Source organism: Abramis brama (genome assembly GCF_963993115.1).
Source record: "Abramis brama genome assembly, chromosome: 7".
NCBI classification, from domain to species: domain Eukaryota; kingdom Metazoa; phylum Chordata; class Actinopteri; order Cypriniformes; family Leuciscidae; genus Abramis; species Abramis brama.
In genome coordinates, this window is record NC_139969.1 from 42,716,630 (window position 1) to 42,734,068 (window position 17,439).

At 38.0% G+C, this 17,439-nt stretch overlaps 2 protein-coding genes across 2 annotated transcripts in view; both read left to right on the plus strand.

Annotated features, from left to right (window-relative positions):
* The window catches only part of LOC311087311 (uncharacterized protein), a 595,635-nt gene that overhangs the window by 334,456 nt on the left and 243,740 nt on the right, over positions 1–17,439 (plus strand). The window contains exons 13-14 of the mRNA XM_084120630.1: positions 2,867–3,040; positions 11,564–11,737. Coding sequence (XP_083976756.1) covers positions 2,867–3,040; positions 11,564–11,737 — 348 coding nt within the window. The remainder of the gene's footprint in view (positions 1–2,866; positions 3,041–11,563; positions 11,738–17,439) is intronic.
* On the plus strand, positions 13,056–14,869 carry LOC311087356 (ribonuclease inhibitor-like). Its single transcript, XM_084120705.1, has 3 exons — positions 13,056–13,218; positions 13,444–13,598; positions 14,393–14,869. Exons 1-2 carry the CDS (start codon positions 13,061–13,063, stop codon positions 13,595–13,597), a joined length of 312 nt encoding a protein of 103 aa, XP_083976831.1. The 5' UTR covers positions 13,056–13,060; the 3' UTR covers position 13,598; positions 14,393–14,869.

Sequence of the window (17,439 nt, forward strand, 5' to 3'; positions counted from 1 at the left end):
TCTCAAAAAATGTGTTTTAGGGTTTCATGACCCTTTAAAAATATGAAATGAATGAGTAAACATAAATACATAAAACATTTCGACTTTTGTTTTGTTACAATGTTGGTAGTATATTTAAATGAACAATGTGTAGTCTTTCTCCATGTTACCTTTACCTTGATATCCCTGTTTATTTGTCAGCAAAAGTCTGCTGGATGAAGCTAAACACGTTAGTTGATCATCATAGATCTGAGTCATTTTCTCTTTCTGTCTTCAGTCTGTTTAGATGCAGTATTACAGAGAAACAGAGTCTCATCCTGACTTCAGCTCTGAAATCAAACCCGTCACACCTGAGAGAGCTGGACCTGAGAGAGAATAAACTAGGAAACACAGGAATGAAGCACTTATGTGCCGTACTGAAGGATTCACGCTGTAAACTGGAGAGATTGAGGTCAGTCACATTTACATACAAGAATCAAAATGCTTAAAATCACTGAACAGTTTAAACTAAAACTTTTTATACATTATACTCAATATCTCACGATGAGTCTGAGTTCACTTTATATTCGTGCAACTTTTTCACCTTAGTATTTTGTGATCTGGTGAAATAAAGATGATGATCTCTCTTAGGGATGCACCGATGCCACTTTTTCTGCAAAGATTCTCCTTAAGTGTGTGCTGCAACCAGATTTCACAATCGGTTAGGATTTTAAAACTCCTGTAGTGTGTGAGCCAGGCATGAGTCTCTTATGAGTCTCTTCCACAACCTACGCGAAAGCACAGTTTGAATCTGGCAGTGATGTCACGTCACTGAACATCCTAAATCCCTAAATCATTTTAATGGTTACATTTAATTTAAGTAATCAAAAAGAATGTCTAATTAATTGAAATCATGAAACTTATACAATTTAACAATAATTTATAAAAAAAATTAAATAAATGACATTTTTAGGGAACTGATTTTTAAAAAAAAAAAAAATTTTTTTTTTTTCTTGATTCAATTTTAATGGTTTAATAGGCTCTATGCACGAACGCTGCTGACGTATTTCCGGTAGGATCTCAGCCGGCGTCTTTACTTCCGCATAGCGCGTTCTATAGCGAAGTGTATAGCGGCAAAACTTTAATAAAATTCATTTTCTCAGAAACGGAGACAACGATTTTAGAAACTGATTCGCTAGTCGGATTTCGCGCGATATGAGAGAATACTCACCCTCAAAGTTGTTGATGTAGCTCGAAATTTATAATTTAAAGAACTTCTCTTTCTTACTCATATGTATGACAGTTAACTGCCTCACAATATTGTTAACATCATTCACGTTAACCGCTGGAAGTTCTTGTAAACAGCGAATGTAATTTGCCATTATCTCCACCTAATGCAAAAACGGCTTCTGACGCAGCACCGGATGTAACTGGGCGGGCTGAGACAAAACGCGGAAGCGATCGTGCATAGAGCCTATTAAATTGTAATAACCAATTATTTAAAATGTAATGATTTAAGCAAAACTTTCTTCAAAGGTTAAAACAAACTTTTATTTTGACGAGTTGCCCTGTAGACCTTTGAGTCTCTGTGTGTTTTTATGATATGACGATAGTTTTTCTGAAATCAAGCTTGCTTCTACCTCACATTCAGCCAATCAAACACTCTGAAAGCACGCTTTTACCTCACATTCGGCCAATCACACGCTCCGAAAGCATGCTTCTACCTCACATTCAGCCAATCACACTCTCTGAAAGCATGCTTCTACCTCATATTCGGCCAATCACACGCTCCGAAAGCATGCTTCTACCTCACATTGGGCCAATCACACGCTCCGAAAGCACGCTTCTACCTTACATTCAGCCAATCACATGCTCCGAAAGCTCACTTCTACCTCACATTCGGCCAATCATATGCTCCGAAAGCATGCTTCTACCTCACATTCAGCCAATCACACACTCCAAAAGCACGCTTCTACCTCACATTCGTCCAATCACATGCTCCGAAAGCTCGCTTCTACCTCACATTCAGCCAATCACATGCTCCGAAAGCATGCTTCTACCTCACATTCAGCCAATCACACGCTCCGAAAGCATGCTTCTACCTCACATTCGGCCAATGACACGCTCCGAAAGCATGCTTCTACCTCACATTCGGCCAATCATACACTCCGAAAGCACGCTTCTACCTCACATTCAGCCAATCACACGCTCCGAAAGCTTGCTTCTACCTCACATTCAGCCAATCACATGCTCCGAAAGCACGCTCCCACCTCACATTCAGCCAATCACACGCTCTGAAAGCACCCTTCTACCTCACATTCAGCCTATCACACGCATCGAAAGCGCACTTCTACCTCACATTCAGCCAATCACACGCTCTGAAAGCACGCTTCTACCTCACATTCGGCCAATCACACGCTCTGAAAGCACGCTTCTACCTCACATTCGGCCAATCACATGCTCCGAAAGCATGCTTCTACCTCACATTCGGCCAATCACACGCTTTGAAAGCATGCTTCTACCTCAGATACTGTGACGTTTACACTTTTGCTTTACACCCCTGAAGAACCAAATTGCTTAGAAAAATGCAAAAATAATTGCTTTTAATGTTTTCAGTGATGTGCAGCCTGTCCATATCTGTTCACATCTCAAAAAATGTGTTTTGGGGTTTCACACTGACCCTTTAAAAATGATATGAAATGAATGAGTAAACATAAATACATCAACATTTTCGACCTTTGTATTGTTACAATGTTGGTAGTATATTTAAATGAACAATGTGTAGTCTTTCTCCTTGTTACCTTTACCTTGATATCCCTGTTTATTTGTCAGCAAAAGTCTGCTGGATGAAGCTAAACACGCTAGTTGATCATCATAGATCTGAGTCATTTTCTCTTTCTGTCTTCAGTCTGAGTGGATGCAGTATTACAGAGAAACAGAGTCTCATCCTGACTTCAGCTCTGAAATCAAACCCATCACACCTGAGAGAGCTGGACCTGAGCTGGAATAAACTAGGAAACACAGGAGTGAAGCACTTATGTGCCGTACTGAAGGATTTACACTGTAAACTGGAGAGATTGAGGTCAGTCACATTCACATACACAAATCAAAATGCTTAAAATCACTTCAACAGTTTAAACTAAAACACTTTATACTTTATACTCAATATCTCACGATGAGTCTGAGTTCACTTTATATTCGTGCAACTTTTTTACCTTTTCACAAGTCTCTTCCACAACCAATGCGAAAGCACAGTTTGAATCTGGCAGTGATGTCACGTCACTGAACATCCTAAATCCCACATGTGGGACCGTACCACTCAAAAGGTTAAACATTTCATTTTGTAACCATGAATACAAAAATTAAACATAGGAGGCACAAATCAGATCTGAGATCAGATCTTTTGCCCCCTCGTGGCACCGGGCCTGCTTATAGTCCTACTTGTTTTTAATGTTTTTATTAAATATCTGTATTGGCTGTGTTGTGGCAAATCTCTTAAACATCATCACTGCGTAAGCAACACTGAGTCAAATAGTCTTTTAAAGTAATTTATTATCTTGCAAGAGAAGGTCAGACAGTCATACAGACATTCAGAGCCTGCCTGCAGAGTGTAAGACCAGGAGGAGGAGCTGTGCGACACCTTTTATATTATGTACCAAGTTCTCCTTCAGCTGTTGCTTTTCCTAGTAGTTTTCCACTAACTTGGGCACACTTTTGCACATGCTCCTATTCATCACTACTTCTGACACTGGGACCAACAAATTTAGATGCATCCTGACCTCTGAAGTCAGAAGGTCCCTCTTCAGCTATCCCCATCCTGTCTCACTCTGCACGGATACAGGTGTACAAACAGACATACATTTCACGTTCACATACATATATTCCCTGTTCCCATACCACTACAAACAATATACGCATGTGACTCACATTCCAATGTAATATCTACACATTTTCCATTACAGCTGCATGATCATATCACCGTATTTTTTACCGCCATGCGAGCCACAAATTAAAGCTTGGCGAGCCATGCAATGAGTAACACTGGCGTAGGTTTATAAATGATTTGCGTTACAAATCTGTTGAAATGGCGCACATTGTGTTCCCAGATGAACATTATAAGCCACACAAACTCTCAGCATATGCAGAGAATGAGTTTGAGACGCATGTAAAGATAACAGATCATGTGGAGCAGCGTTTACTGAGAACAGAGCCACTCTGAGCCACACGTGAACTACACGCATGATTATAATTAAAGCGCATATTCATATTCAACACATTGCGCCCTATTTTAACGATCTGAAACGCAAGTATCAAGCACGAAATGCAAGTAACTTTGTGGGCGGCTTGTTCCATGGCGGATTGCTATTATAACGGCGGATTTGCCAGGCGCACGCCAGGAGCGGTTCACAGCCGAGGAGACCGACGTTCTCGTCAGGGCCGTAAAACACAGAGACATTGTATGGGGATGGAGAAACCCACCTAAATTAGCTTCGGTTAAACAGGTGTATAATAATTTGGGTAAATGTGTAAGCTAGATTTATGCCTATTTTTTCACATCTTCATGGACACAACAATGATTTCCCTCGTGTGTTAATATTTTTCCTTGTAATAATGTATGATTTGCAAAAATGAAAACTGCTGCTTCTGTGTAGATGAGAGAATCAAAGTGTATGCACACTAATATGGCCAAGCATGCACCCTTAAAATAGCATGAATAACATGTGCAACGCGCCACCGGCATGTGTCTGTGGAGGGAAAAGTCTGCTGTGTGCGGGTGCAAAATAGGAACGATACATGCGTTGGTGTACAAAGTCAGTTGCGCTGGGTGCAAGATAGGGCCCATTGAATCAGTCCTTGTGAATTCACAATAGCACTATTCTGTAGCATCATTTTTAAATGCTCTTAACTCCTGTAGTGTGAGCCAGGCATATATACAATACTTATTTTTTTTTTAAAGATGCGAGCTCAGGTTAAGTCACACTTTTGTTTTTATATGTGCATATGCTCCAACTCTACCAGCAGAAAGAATGGTGTTTTTACATAGTCTTTGTGAAACGTTGGACAAATGTAATGGTGAAGAGTATTTGTTTTTAGGCGGAGACTTTAATTGTGTAGAAAGTAATATGGATTGAAATCATGTAGAACCACATTTGCTTTCTCGTAAGCGACTCATTCAGATGATTGAAACAAATGGTTTATGTGACGTACGGAGGAGTTTAAATGGGAATTTAAAGCAGTACACATGGGCACATATCCGTCATAACATGTTGTCATTAGCGCGACTTGATATATTCTATTGTTTTAAACACCATTTTAGTACTTTTAAAAATTGTTTCATAAGCCAAGTTGGGTTTTTAGATCATAGTCTTGTTATATGTACAGTAACTTTAAACTCTGTCAAGCGAAAAGTGCTGGCACTAAAACTTTAAGAAGGAAAAAGCTAATTTTCAGTATTTGCAAAAATGGTGGGAGTTTAGTAAAATACAAATCAAACAACTATGTCAACAGTACACTCACAATGTCACAAAAGATATAATTAAATCCACACAAGTTTTAGAAGATGAGATTCTGAAATTCCAAGAAGCGGCACAGTCAAGTGGAGATCAAACCCATATTGAATCCCTTTTTAAAAAGAAATCTGTTTTGTCTAACATAAAAAAAGTGAAAGCACAGGGGGCGCTAGTTCGATCACGGTTTAAAGATATAGACCCAATGGACCGTAAAAACATTTCTTTAGTCTAGAAAAAAAAGAACGGTCAGAAACACTTTATACATTCTTTATTTTCTGAGACCAGTTCTCTTGTATCATACCCTATTGAAATTCGGAAAAGAGCAAACAGTTGTTATGAAAAGCTTTATGCTGTGTTCACACCAAACGCGAATAGAGCGTCTGGCGCAAGTGATTTCCATGTTAAGTCAATGTAAAGACGCGTTTACGTGCGTCTGGAGGTCCTGTGGTGCAAATGAGGCGAATTGAGCTTCTGCCGCGATACGCGCAAGTGATTTTATTTGGTGCTTTTTGTGCATTCACACATTTGATGCAAATTCGCGTCTGACGCCCGAGTTAAAAAATCTGAACTTTGGCGTCTGTTCGCTAGGCGTTAACCAATCAGGAACCTGCTTGCTGCTGTCACGTGGTGAAGTAAAAACAAAGCAAATCTTTTATCACATAAAAACTTGGTCTCAATATATAAGACCAGGGTTTCCGTTGTCCGGTAATTGCCGGACATTGGCCGAAAAAAAAAAAGAAATGTCCGACAAAATTAAATCTCTCCGGTCAAATTGTCCGATTAAAATTGCCTAATTATCCCGCCCCCCTAACACAATCTGAATTTAAGAATAAGCCTAAAATGTATAAAGCAAAAATACACCTACCTTTGGCTATGTTATAAAGGAACAGGCTCTACCGTTTGAAAGTTATTAAACATTATTACATGGCTTGGATGAATTCCAATGTGGAATGTGCTCTGTTATTTCTTGATAACAGACCGCTGCGAAGCACTAGCGGCGCCAGGATTTTGATTGTAGGTGGGCCTCCAAAAAACTGTATGGGCCAGTTAAAATAAGCCAAAAAATAAATAAAAACGGGTTCCCCTTCATCTCTGTTTCAGCGCTTTTCTGTCCACTGAGGACAGTGACTCAGTAGCCTACCTGAATTTAATGCGTAATTAGCATAGGTAAAAAAAAAAAAAAAAAAAACTTAAACAGGATTTTTTTTGTTGCTTTTGTAATACAATTACAATTTAATTTAATTTATCGTTTAATAAAATTATAGACCTATTATTTTTCGTTTATTAACAGCAACAACAGCTGTAAAGATGAAGTTGATGATTGCCATCTCTGTAGTGAATGTGCCTATAGAGAGAAATGCACATCATGGATTACATAATCAGAGAGTAGCCTATTTCTTTTCTTTTTGAATTGTTAAAAAGACATTTCAAGCTTTCTTAAGATATATTTCATGTCTGTGAGGCCTACGCTGAGTTTCGTTAAATTAGGATGAGATGCGCTCCAGTTCACGAGCAATGCAAGTGACCGCGCGGGCGCCTCCATGATTAGGCCTATTGTCTGCTTCTTATTTATTAAATCCAGGCAATTGGTTGATAAAACAATTATTAAAATTGAGATACAATTTATACAAAGCGAAATTCACTTCAAAAAAGGTTTTCTATAAAACAAAACTTAATTAAGTGGTCAAAATCATGTCTGACCCAACCCATGTCTCTCGATATATTGCACATCCTATCTTACTCGTGCGGTTCACTTTTCATAATCAACATAGATGAAAAAATAACATCATAATATTTTAACAAATATTAAACTAATTTAGCTTATTTAATGGCTACAACACGTATAGTAGACCTAGACTCTCTATTTGTACAAATTGCTGCACATTCATTTTATTCTGAATTTTGCACACATAAGTTGAAAGGCATTTGTTTGTGCATAGCAAAACATATCTGCAACATTTATCAAGTTCACTGATAATAATGCATGCATTTATTAATTATTATGCTCATGAATAATGAAACAAGGACGAAGCATATAAACTGCGTTGTTTGTTTAGAATGGAATGGATCGCAAATAGATCCGAATGAAGAAACGTACAAAACCATAGTAGAAAATGGGTCTCGAGTGTTCCTGCAGAGAGGGGGTTCTCGCTGCAGAATCGGATCAAGACGAAGCAGCGAAGTCGCCTTGCGGAGAACAAGGTTACGCGGCATTGCAAGTTGTGGAGAGACACTGGGAAGTTCGCTTGAGTAAAAACAATAGGCTTCAGATATTTTATGTGGGGAAGGGGGATTGGTTTGTCAAACTATGAATGTGAAACCATAGTAAAAACAATTGGCGTTGATTGACGCCAATCGGACGTTCATGTTTTTTTCCGTCTATTTGAAAGTTAGGCTAATAAACATGTTGCATTCTATACGGCCTGATTATGTCATTTTTTAAGTTACATAGCCTGCCTCCAGTTTTCCTCAACTTGACTAATTAAGAGGCGATATTTGACCGGCATATCATCAAAATGTCCGGAAAATGAAACCTCTAGCGGAAACTCTGATATAAGACATATTCATTTTGTATTGAATGCTATTTATTCCATATCTAAATCTAGATTACTAGGTAACATCTCCATGTTACCTTTACCTTGATATCCCTCTTTATTTGTCAGCAAAAGTCTGCTGGATGAAGCTAAACACGTTAGTTGATCATCATAGATCTGAGTAGGGGTGAGGGAAAAAAATCGATTCTAAGATGCATGGCGATGCGGACGTGGACGATTCGGAATCGATTCACAAATGTCAAAAATCTATTTTTTTTTTCTTTTTTCTCTAATAACGTAATATTGACGGAACTCTACATGCACATAACAGAGACGCACACATAACAGAGACGCGCACATAACAGAGATGCGCACATAACAGAGACGTATGATTTCTCAGCGCCAAATTCGAACGGCACCCTCTTCGTTAACCCTCTGGGGTCTGAGGTGTTTTCTGGGTCCTGGAGGTGTTCTGACATGCTCTGACATTTGTGCTTATTTCTGTTACTTGTGATATTTTCATGGCTAAAGTCTGATTACACTGTATTCAGCACAAACTCTGCTACAATAATATATCAGCAGCCTTTATGTAAAAGTTTGTAAATGTTAAAATGACTTGTAATGTTTGTAAATGTTAAATGTGTATTTTTGTGAAAATACAAAAAAAAATTGTCACTGAAATAAGGTCATGAAACCCATACTGATTATTTCTTCACAAGACTTTTGAAAATTGTACCACGTAGCCTAGAATATTTGCTCCAAAACTATGTTAAAATCACCCTGACTGCTCATTCAGAGAAGACATTATATTGATTTAAAATTTCTAAGACGTGTTTTGTGTGAAAAAGCTTTATGCGGGAGGGGTGGATCATCTCATTAATATGTAAGCTTTTCACACCTGAGAAAAGACAAAGACACTCCCTATTGGCCCTATTTTAGGAGCTATCAGGCCCTGCCATTCTGAGCAACATTGAACAAAGAATGAGGAGATTTAAAAAAGAATGGCTTTTTGATTGTTTGGATTTATTTACAACACAACATAATCCAAATATACAAAACAAATGACAAAAAAGCACACAATTGAAAACAATCATCCAAAGACAGAGACATTTGTGCCATTCCTAAAAACATTGTACATACCTTTCATTTCCAAGGTGTTTGATTTTGTTGACCATGTTCATATACAGAGACTCATGTGAATGTTGAAGTCAGCAGGACTCAGTGGCATCTGGGCCCTGAAAGAAAAAAAAAGTGAACATACTGATATCAAGAGAAACTATTGGGAATATAGTTCTAAAATTTATTGGGAATAAATTTTAGATTTTTCTGGTTAAAATTGCTTTTTAAAATGTTTCCAACAATATATAATATAATGAACACCAGGTTTGTTGTGCCTTGTAAGCATAGGCTATGCACAGTGCTGCATAAAATAATAACAATAACCTATAACAGCATATAAATCTTCCAAAAGATTTCAGTAACAACTACGCTAGAGAAAAATATATTGATTATCATATGTTACTTCAAATGTTTCCATTTGTTATGATGATATGAAATGAGATAATAGTAAAAACATGAAGCCTTTGTTTGGTGCGTTTTGCTTTTCAAACGCGATCGTTTCAAACGCAATCCAAATATGATACATTCAAAACCAGAGCTCGCTCCAAAACATGAAACATTATGGTTACTGTATTATACATATCTACGCTTTTGCAGATATCTACAAACACAGTAACAGTAAACATGGGTCCAAATATTATAATATTCACCATATATCTAGCAACAGTTCAACTGCAATGTGAAGTTTATGCAACAATAACATGAACTAATAATTAAGAATTGTCTTGTCTTCAAATCGCGTTCTTCTTTTTCTGAGGTTAATCAGAGAAAATTTAATCCAATGTAAGCTCACGGCACGTCTTTCAAACTCGACGAAAAGCAGAGACTGATGAAGTGTAGTGTTTTGTTTTTTGAGGTAATGAGCGCGATCGCGTTCCATGTGGAGATTTGCATGTGAATCTCTTTTGCGTGCATGGTAAAATTAAAAATAATTAGCAAGCGCGTGAGAATCTGGACATCTTGTTGGTTTTATACAAATTACTTAAACAGAGAATATTTATTTTCAGTTTGAATCCGATCATTTAAAAGTACACACTTAAATGTTTATAAAGGTATATGGCTCATAAATGTGTGACAAGTATTCGCTGAGTTTTGTTTCAGTTTATAGACGTGCTCAAGAAAAAAAAGTTCACCGCGACGGGGGGGCAGAAAGCACACCCTGTTTATTTTCTTTATTTTACAAAAGCACAATGTTTTGATTCAATTGTAAGTGGACACATACAAAAGTAGAAATATCACAGATTCTTTTTTCATATTTTTTTTTTCTTTATGACCATAAATGACGGAGAAATTTAAGTTTATTGTACTACTATGTGAAGAAAATCCAGCAAAACGCACCGGCGCGTTTGTCAACCTCAGAGGGTTAAAAGCTAAAGTATGGAAAATTGCCAATTTCATTGTGACCTATTTAGTATTTTTTGCATGAGAGCTGCTTTCTGTATTGTTTAGTTTTCACATCAATATGCTTTAAACTGATCTGTTATACATACGTTATACGGCCCTCCACAGTCACAGTGTGTATCAGTGCAATGCCAGTCACAATAAGCTACACTTTGACTGTGCTCTCTGCAGATGTTCATTCACTTTTTTTTGTATAAGCTGTTTTTGATTGTGGTATACAGCAAACATTTGAAGTCATAACTCTTAATTATTTAGTTGTGTATAAGAGCGGCTTTGTATGCTCCTAATTATTCAGAATATGCGTAAGTCCACAAGCATTATGTTTGTATGAGAGCTGCTGGTACATAATTCTATATTTTTGAATGAAAACTGTTTGTGATTTTGCTACAAGTACACTGCTAGTACAGGCACACGTTTATTTTCCTGTTGGTTCTTTGCAATGTTGGGACATATGCTGGCAAATATAACCTTACAGTTGACTTGCCAAATCACTTCCATTTGTTTTATTAATAAAATTAATATAGGAAGTATTGGAAGTAAATTCTTTATGGGTCATCATAAATACCAAGTTGTTAAAAAAAAAAAAAGAAAAAAAAAAAAGATGCATCGATAATTGTTACTCTCTGAATCATAATCAAATCGAATCATGAGGTGCCTAGAGATTCCCACCCCTAGATCCGAGTCATTTTCTCTTTCTGTCTTCAGTCTGAATAGATGCAGTATTACAGAGAAACAGAGTCTCACCCTGACTTCAGCTCTGAAATCAAACCCGTCACACCTGAGAGAGCTGGACCTGAGCGAGAATAAACTAGGAAACACAGGAGTGAAGCACTTATGTGACGTACTGAAGGATTCACACTGTAAACTGGAGAGACTGAGGTCAGTCACATTCACATACAAAAATCAAAATGCTTAAAATCACTTCAACAGTTTAAACTAAAACACTTTAACATTTTATTTGCTTATAAAGATGATGCGACTTTACAGAATAAAGAGTTTTATTTTCGTCTGTCTTATTTTCTTCTCTCTCTGCTAATGTAGTTTAAGCTCCTGTGATATGACAGATGAAGATTGTTCTGATGTGACTTCAGCTCTGAAATCAAACCCGTCACACCTGAGTGAACTGGACCTGAGCGGGAATAAACTAGGAGACTCTGGAGTGAAAAACCTCAGTGATCTACTGATGAACCCACAATTCAAGCTGGAGAAACTAGAGTTAGTATCATTATACTGTACAGCAATTACAGTGTGACTGAAGTTTATTTATTTGAAGACAGCAGGGCTTATGTTTCATTGTTTATAGCAGTGCACTTTCTGGGTTTTCCCTATTGCTCACATTTATATGTGTTTTTTATCTAGTTAGTAATTGTTTAATTTCCAGCATTTGATACAATGTACTGATTGTGTACATGCAGAAATCTGCCTTTTCAACAGAGAATAAAGAAGAGAGATGTCAAATAAATAGTTAAAAATGAAAAAAAATCAGTGTCTTCCAGCACACAGAACTAGTGTGACTGGGTTTCTGAACAGACTATTGGAAACTAAATGCTGCTGAAACTCTTCAATAAGATGATCATCATAGATGTGAACTATTGTTATTTCTCTGTCTTCAGTCTGAGTAGATGCAGTATTACAGAGAAACAGAGTATCATCCTGACTTCAGCTCTGAAATCAAACCCGTCACACCTGAGAGAGCTGGACCTGAGCTGGAATAAACTAGGAGACTCTGGAGGGAAAACCCTCAGTGATCTACTGATGAACCCACAATTCAAGCTGGAGAAACTACAGTTAGTATCATTATACTGTACAGCAATTACAGTGTGACTGAAGTTTATTTATGTGAAGACAGCAGGGCTTATGTTTCATTGTTTATAGCAGTGCACTTTCTGGGTTTTCCCTATTGCTCACATTTTTATGTGTTTTTTATCTAGTTAGTAATTGTTTAATTTCCAGCATTTGATACAATGTACTGATTGTGTACATGCAGAAATCTGCCTTTTCAGCAGAGAATAAAGAAGAGAGACGTCAGATAAATAGTTAAAAATGAAAGAGAAGAAACAGTGTCTTCCAGCACAGAACTAGTGTGACTGGGTTTCAGAACAGACTATTGGAAACTAAATGCTGCTGTAGCTCTTCAATAAGATGATCATCATAGATGTGAACTATTGTTATTTCTCTGTCTTCAGTCTGAGTTATTGCAGTATTACAGAGAAACAGAGTCTCATCCTGACTTCAGCTCTAAAATCAAACCCGTCACACCTGAGAGAGCTGGACCTGAGCGGGAATTATCTAGGAAACACAGGAGTGAAGCACTTATGTGCCGTACTGAAGGATTCACACTGTAAACTGGAGAGACTGAGGTCAGTCACATTCACATATGAGAATCAGAATGCTTAAAATCACTTCAACAGTTTAAAAAAACACTTAAACATTTTATTTGCTTATGAAGATGATGTGACTTTACAGAATAAAGAGTTTTCTTTTCTTCTGTCTTATTTTCTTCTCTCTCTCTGCTAATGTAGTTTAGGCTGGTGTGATATGGCAGATAAAGGTTGTTCTGATGTGACTTCAGCTCTGAAATCAAACCCGTCACACCTGAGAGAGCTGGACCTGAGCTGGAATAAACTAGGAGACTCAGGAGTGAAAAACCTCAGTGATCTACTGATGAACCCACAATTCAAGCTGGAGAAACTAGAGTTAGTATCATTATACTGTACAGCAATTACAGTGTGACTGAAGTTTATTTATTTGAAGACAGCAGGGCTTATGTTTCATTGTTTATAGCAGTGCACTTTGTTTTGTTTTGTTTTTTTGTTTTTTTAAACAAACACTTTTTTTTTCACATCATATTTGTGTAAAATTCTTCACATTCATGATTTGTTTGTAAGATAATCTCTCTTCCTCTGTTTGTGTCTTTCTAGTTTACAGAACTGTGGCATTACAGATGTTTCTTCTCTAACTCAGTCTTTGACTAACTCAAAAGCACTGCAGTTTTTAAAAGAGCTTGATCTGAGTCTCAATAAGATTCACAGCAGCGACTCCGAGACGAGCTACGAGACTCAAACTGTGTCCTGAGGTGAGGAAACATCACTGAGATATTAAAGAGATCTTCATTTACCTCTGATATATGAACAAACCTTTCAAACATCCGTGAAAGGAAATTATCATTAAGCTTTATTGCAACAAAGGGTTTGTGTGAGAACAAAATGTGAAGTTATTGAAATGTTTAACACAAAGGAGGAAAGATAAGAAAAGCTCACTGTCACAGCTTTATACATCAACACCTGCTTTATTAACTGTGTCAGTAGAAGTGAATCATTTCAGTGTGAAAACAGACTTGGTCAGATTGTAGGAAAACGCTGCACTCCTGCTAAAATCAGTGCAGTTCCAGCTTCAGCTCACAGCGTCCAGCTCACATGAGAAATGTCTCTGTCTCTAGTGTGTTTTTACTGTGACAAGCAACACGTCACACTACTTTACACTTACTTTACTCTCAGTGATTTAATAAGAGCCTACAAACATGTTTAAACTAGAGGACAAACGGCTTTAACTAAAGGTTTGTGTTTGAACTCAAAATAACATTTGTATTTGCTCCCTGTGGTTTATTCCATACGCCGTACACTCATTAGTTTCTCCTTTACAGAGACTCAATAGGAGTCGCACACACACACAGACATATAAACATGATTCATGCTTTACATCTATTATATTTGAAACACAAATATCTATGCAACATCATGTAGAGTCAGTAATTAATCTTATTACAGGAATTCAGTGTAACTCCTTTTTACTCAAAAACAGTAATTTAAATATTATAATTTGCATTTTGTTCCACTGAACACTGATTGTTTTCTCATCGGCCTCATCCAGGATGGAGACGAGTCTGTTTGCCTTGAAGATAAAGAGCAGCTTGTTTTAATTAAAGGTGGAACAGGATGAATCATGGGACTGTATTATATCCTGCAACATCTCCACAGATCTGGGACTCACGCAAGGATCTTATTTGTGGACTTCAGCTCCGCTTTCAACTCCATCATCCCGGATATCCTCCTGAATAAACTGACCCAGCTCTCTGTACCACCTTCATCTGTCAGTGGATCTCCAGCTTCAGACAGACAGCAGCGAGTGAGGCTGGGAAACTCACATCTAGGACCTTCACCAGGGGTGGGCAAACTACGGCCCGCGGGCCACATACGGCCCGTTAGGCTGTTTAATCCGGCCCGTCGAGTATTTAAAAAATTGTCTTAATTTGCCTTTTTCTTGGAATACTTTGCGTTATATATAAATTGCGTTGCATATTTTTGACAATCGGAATATCAGATATTTCATGCCATAGCTAACAAATGTAAAAAAGGAAAAATGACATAAAAGCAGATCATCATTCATTTAGAGCTGTTGTGGCTGCGGTGTGTCACGTAACAAGCAATGATGCGTCACCATGGAAACCAAACAGACAGCAACTTAAGCGCATAGACTTGGTGCACGTTAATGTTTTTTCCTTTTTTTGAAAACTCACAGAGAAAAAAATGTTTGGTAACCGCTTGCACACGTTTAGTTTTTCCTTTGATTTGTCTGCTATTTCGTTTTGCTACTCTGGATTTGTGGATGTATCCTCCTGACTGATTCCGTTTACAAAACCTTTTATCGCCCGGCTTTCGACTACGCTCCCCTGACGTCTGCCATGTACAGAACCCGGTTTTGATCATTAAATGTTCTGATCTGCATTTGCTTTTTATGTTTTATTTTATTATACTTAAAATAAATTTGTATATTCGTTTATTTCGTTTTTTTCCCAAATTTTCGTTTTTTAAAAATTAACCTCAAAACATAACATGCTAAATGGGGGATATCTAGCATAAAAAAAATGTATTGTCAGAATGTCGTCTCTCAGTTGTTGAATTTCGCGCAGACGTTGCCACAACGTAAATGTGTTTGCCCAGCCCGATCTCATGAAAGTGCGAATACCACGAATTGTATTTGTAGTTCTTATGAAACGCAGTTTTCGCGTGCATATGATACGCACTTAAAGGGATAGTTCGCCCAAAAATGAAAATTCTGTCATCATTTACTCACCCTCAAGTTGTTTCAAACCTGTATGAATTTCTTTTTTCTGCTGAACACAAAAGAAGATATTTTGAAAAATGTCAGTAACCAAACAGTTGATGGACCCCATTGACTTCCATGGTATTTTTTTTCCTACTATGGAAGTCAATGGGGTCCATCAACTGTTTGGTTACCGACATTTTTCAAAATATCTTCTTTTGTGTTCAGCAGAAAAAAGAAATTCATACAGGTTTGAAACAACTTGAGGGTGAGTAAATGATGACAGAATTTTCATTTTTGGGCGAACTATCCCTTTAATGGCGTGTAATAGGCACGGCACGCACTCCGCACCCCTAATCCTAACCAAAGGGTTTACAGTGCGCAGCATATGCACGCAAAAAAAAATTTTTTGGCGTATAAATGGCACGAGAAATAAAATTCGTGGTATAGATACGCACTTTAATGAGATCGTGTTTCATAATCTGCTACTGGGCCGGCCCTCTGTCAAATTTTAAAACCCTGTGTGGCCCTTGAGCCAAAAAGTTTGCCCACCCCTGACCTTCACCATCAGCATTGGTGCTCCTCAGGGTTGTGTGCTCTCCCCACTGCTCTGCTTACTGTACACCAACAACTGCACCTCTAAACACCCTCTGTCAAGCTCCTGAAGTTTACAGACGACACCACAGTCATCGTCCTCATCCAGGACGGAGAAGAGTCTGCTTATGCCTCGTTTCCACTGAGCAGTACGGTACGGTACGGTACGGAACGGTACGCATTTATTTGCGTTTCCACTATCAAAAGTTGTGAATGGTACCAAAATGCCGAACCGTACCGTACCACTTTTTAGGTACCCTTCCATTGGGGTACCTAGCACAGTGGAATGGTACTAAAAGGTGGAGCTAGACTCACTGCAGGACGTTGATTGGTTGACAGAGAATCGTCACTTGCGCGTGCTACAAGAGGAATGACAACAAAAGAAGCGCCATTTTTTAATATACAATTTAATATAATACTACTGTTACTGTATCACGAAATGTAATTTTAAGAGTTTTTCAGGCGAGAATGTAGTTGTTTAAAGCTCAAATCTGTGGTTTATTTATAAAGATGATTTTTTTTTTTTCCCGGTTGTGAGATCCATGCGTTCAGCGGGGCTCGGCGCTCATGTTTCCCGGCTGGATGAGCCTTTCCTCGGCTAATCTTCTGACGTTCGTCGCCTACTCCGACGGTAGTGGTTAAACATGAGATATAATTCGTCTTGTGTAGACCTAACGGGCGATCTTTGCTCTCGTGAATATATCATGAGTTCCCTGTCAATCGTTTTGGCTGAGGGCTAAGTTTAGTTTCATATTAACGTCAGGGTTCGAAATGAGGGGGGTCTGGGGGGGTCCCGGACCCTCCATAAGTCATTAGGGACCCCCCATAAGAATTTATTTTTGGATTTTGGGGGGTCCCCGACAAATATATTTTAACATTAAAAATGATTGTGAAAATGATAGGTCTTTAGTGACGTTTTATATTTATAACAGTAATTAATTTATTTCCTAGCGCGAGGCAGCAATCAGGGCAGCTATTAGCCGAGTGAGTTCCCGCAGACACGCACTGTAGCTGAACGCGGCAAAACGATACAAAGAGTGAAATCCTGGATGAAAATCCTGTAAGTGCTTCGATTATATTTATATCTCCATAATTGCTTATAGTAAAATATTAGGAGTTCGAGTTCCTATATCAAAAGTTGCATTAACTAGATACCCAGTGTAATGATTAGAAGAGTACGTTTGTCAACGTTTCTTGCTAGCTGTAACGTTATGTGTATGAAGCCAAATGATCTGCCAGCTAACAGCAGACTATGGAAGCTTGTTTCCGCCACAGAGTGA